The 2,911-nt window shown below is 49.6% G+C and overlaps 1 protein-coding gene across 1 annotated transcript in view; it reads left to right on the plus strand.

Moving 5' to 3' along the window:
• Positions 1 to 433: 433 nt before the first annotated feature.
• The window catches only part of LOC109466358 (glycine receptor subunit alpha-2-like), a 16,628-nt gene continuing 14,150 nt past the window's right edge, over positions 434 to 2,911 (plus strand). The window contains exons 1-2 of the mRNA XM_019764070.1: positions 434 to 486; positions 1,719 to 1,808. Coding sequence (XP_019619629.1) covers positions 434 to 486; positions 1,719 to 1,808 — 143 coding nt within the window. The remainder of the gene's footprint in view (positions 487 to 1,718; positions 1,809 to 2,911) is intronic.

The raw sequence follows: 2,911 nt of genomic DNA on the forward strand, positions 1-2,911 counted from the left end.
ACACACACACACACACACACACACACACACACACACACACATTTGCATAACTGTAATCTAATTATGTCGAGTATCACTTATGCTACCAAAATTAAGACGAAGAGTAGCCCAGCCTAAGTCCTTTGTAAATATTTCTCTATGATGCCTTCACGATAAATAACTGTTTCAGCACCAAGGACAGACACCGTCATACAATGAACCAGTGAAAAGAGTATCAAAGACCTTCTGGCGAAAGAAGTAGTTTCGTATGCGGAGTGACTAACAAACCCGCCGTGTCGTCGTGATGTTCAAATGGTTTCACAAAATGGTTTCAATGGTTTCTGAATTTGAAAATCCAGATCTGCTGCCCTAAAATTGAATTGGGTACAGAGCATTACATGCAGACGGCTGTCTCTGGTTCTCTCCGCAGTTGGAACCCCGGGCAGTCCTCACGATGTCTCGTCTCAGCTTGTTCTCGCTCGCCGTGTCGTGCATCTGTTTCCTCAGGTAAGGCTGTAGGAAATGTAGAACTAAGGTCTATAACTAAACATATCACCCTGTAGCAGTACGTTTTGTGGACAGTTGGGTGGTGACAACAAATGCTTAAAAAAAGCTGGATGAGGGCCAAGATGATGAGAATAGCTGACTGTGATGACGATGTGTGACTCAAATAATTGGTCGCTTTGGAGACCTGAATTGGACTAATGTTAATAAGACTGGACTTAGATGCACAATTGTCATATATCACGAGCTGTTGCTAACGGAAGGATGGTCCACGGTAAGGATGTATTAAAACAGGTAGCTATGAAAATCGTCATCGCATCTGCGAAAAATACGTACTCGTATTTTGGACTTTCTTAAGGATCCAAACTAGTCCGGACAACAGGATCCGGATTTCTCCGACGTAATGCTTCTTAGGTCACATTTCCAAACCGGGGCCCGGCCGGGCTGTCTGTATGAGTGAAAAATTAACTTTTCTCACTGCTTAATTATTGGATCAATCCGCCAATGACGTCATCACACCCCATATAAGGGGCTGATAGCCCATTCACTCTGTGCATTTACTGGAAACATCCCCCCGGACCGGTTGGAGTCGCAGCGTCGTGGAGGTCTACCGTCCGACCAGCACGACAGCGTTTCGACAAGGAAGGAAGCACGGAGCGGAGACCGGAGTGCCTGGGGGAGAACTGCAAGGATTCTCGCTGACCAGTTTGGTCAAGGTTTGGCTAGTGTAGACGGTAGTGAGAGTCCAGAATTTTCGGCGTGTTTTTTGTGGCGCCACGGTTAGCGGGTAGGGCAGGCGCGCCTTGCTAGAGTGAGTTCGGTTTTTCTTAGAGGGAGAGTTTAGTTTTGGCTGTCAGTGTGTTGTTTTTTGTTTTCTTTTTCGCACCTCAAGCTTAGTGGAGGTTTTGGGGTGTAGAATTTTGCGGGTTTTTGGATGCGTGAGTTTTCGTGTTGGAATTTTCCGTTAGCGGGCGGTACACGTGGTCCTCCACACCTGGGTCATTTGCATTTGAATGGTGGAGGCATTTTTCTTTTGTCTGCTAGTTTTGGAGTGGGATTGTTTTAGCAGGGATTGGATACCTGAGTGGGGTCTCAGGCCTTGCTGGTTCGCCGCTTGGTCCTTTGGCTGTACGGGGCACCTCTTCCCGCTATGGTGGGGACTCCCTCGGGTGGGTAGTGTAAGTTTTGCAGTGGGATTGGCGTCTTTTATGAATGGACATTGTTTGCACATGTAGATATGACGCCACGAGCACCAAGACTACCTACCGCGGGAGTGCAGGATGCCGGGCAGCAGGGAGTGAGACCGGCGGCTCCTCAACAGCAGGGTATCCGTCCTCCAGCCCCGTACTCAGCAGTGTGCGACAACCGCAGCAGCAGGTTCCGCCGCCGCCAGGGATAAATTCACAGCAGCAGTTTTAAGTGGTATCCGCAGGATCTTGGCGGGTTTTTTCCATGTGGGGTTTCACACGTGGGCATTTGCATTTGAATGGTCTAAGGAATCCGTGTAATTTTGTTGTTTTCGTAGGGTGGTTTAGATTGTTTTGGTGTGAGCTCCCTCGGGCGGGTATTTTAAGTAATTTGCGGTACGCTTCAGGTCTGAAGTTTTGTTTTGTTCTGTGCCTATTCAGTGATAGTGACTACAAAACTACCCACCGAGGACATGCAGAAGTAGACACCAGACGATAGGTGGACAACGACGACATGGACCGCAACTAACAACGACGCAGTTCCCGCCTCTACAGCGAGCTCCTCTACCGCAACGATATCAGCAGGACATTCGGCACCTAGCTCTACAACATCTGCAGAGCGCACAGCAACCGGCTCTACAGCACTAGCAGCCAACCGGCTCCGCGACATCGGCAGAGCGGAAGGCAGCCGGGAGTTTTATGTTTGTTTCGTATTTTTCAGTATCTCCGACAGAGCGCTGTGCCGGCATTTCGTCTTCGCGGACACCTTTGGCAGGACGACCAGCACTTCAGCATTTACGTCGTGCATGTCGTGTTCGTCACTGTTCTCACTGAGGTGTTCTTTGGTACACTTCGGTGGGAGCAGTGAGCGGTAAGCACACATGGAGGGTGGTGTGATCTTTTCGTCGTCATGTTGTGTTCGTCACTGTTCTCTCTGAGGTGTTCTTTGGTACACTTCGGTGGGAGCAGTGAGCGGTAGACACGCATGGCGGGCGGTGTGATCTTTTCGTCGTCATGTTGTGTTCGTCACTGTTCTCTCTGAGGTGTTCTTTGGTGCACTTCGGTGGGAGCAGTGAGCGGTAGACACACATGGCGGGCGGTGTGATCTTTTCGTCGTCATGTTGTGTTCGTCATTGTCCCTGCTTGAATGTTCTTTGGTACATTCGGGTAGGGGCAGTCGAGCGGTAACACACATCACGAGCGGTGTGATCTTTCCGTCGTGCATGTTGTGTTCGTCACTG

This window comes from Branchiostoma belcheri, unplaced genomic scaffold (assembly GCF_001625305.1).
Source record: "Branchiostoma belcheri isolate BF01 breed outbred unplaced genomic scaffold, Haploidv18h27 scaffold164, whole genome shotgun sequence".
NCBI lineage: Eukaryota > Metazoa > Chordata > Leptocardii > Amphioxiformes > Branchiostomatidae > Branchiostoma > Branchiostoma belcheri.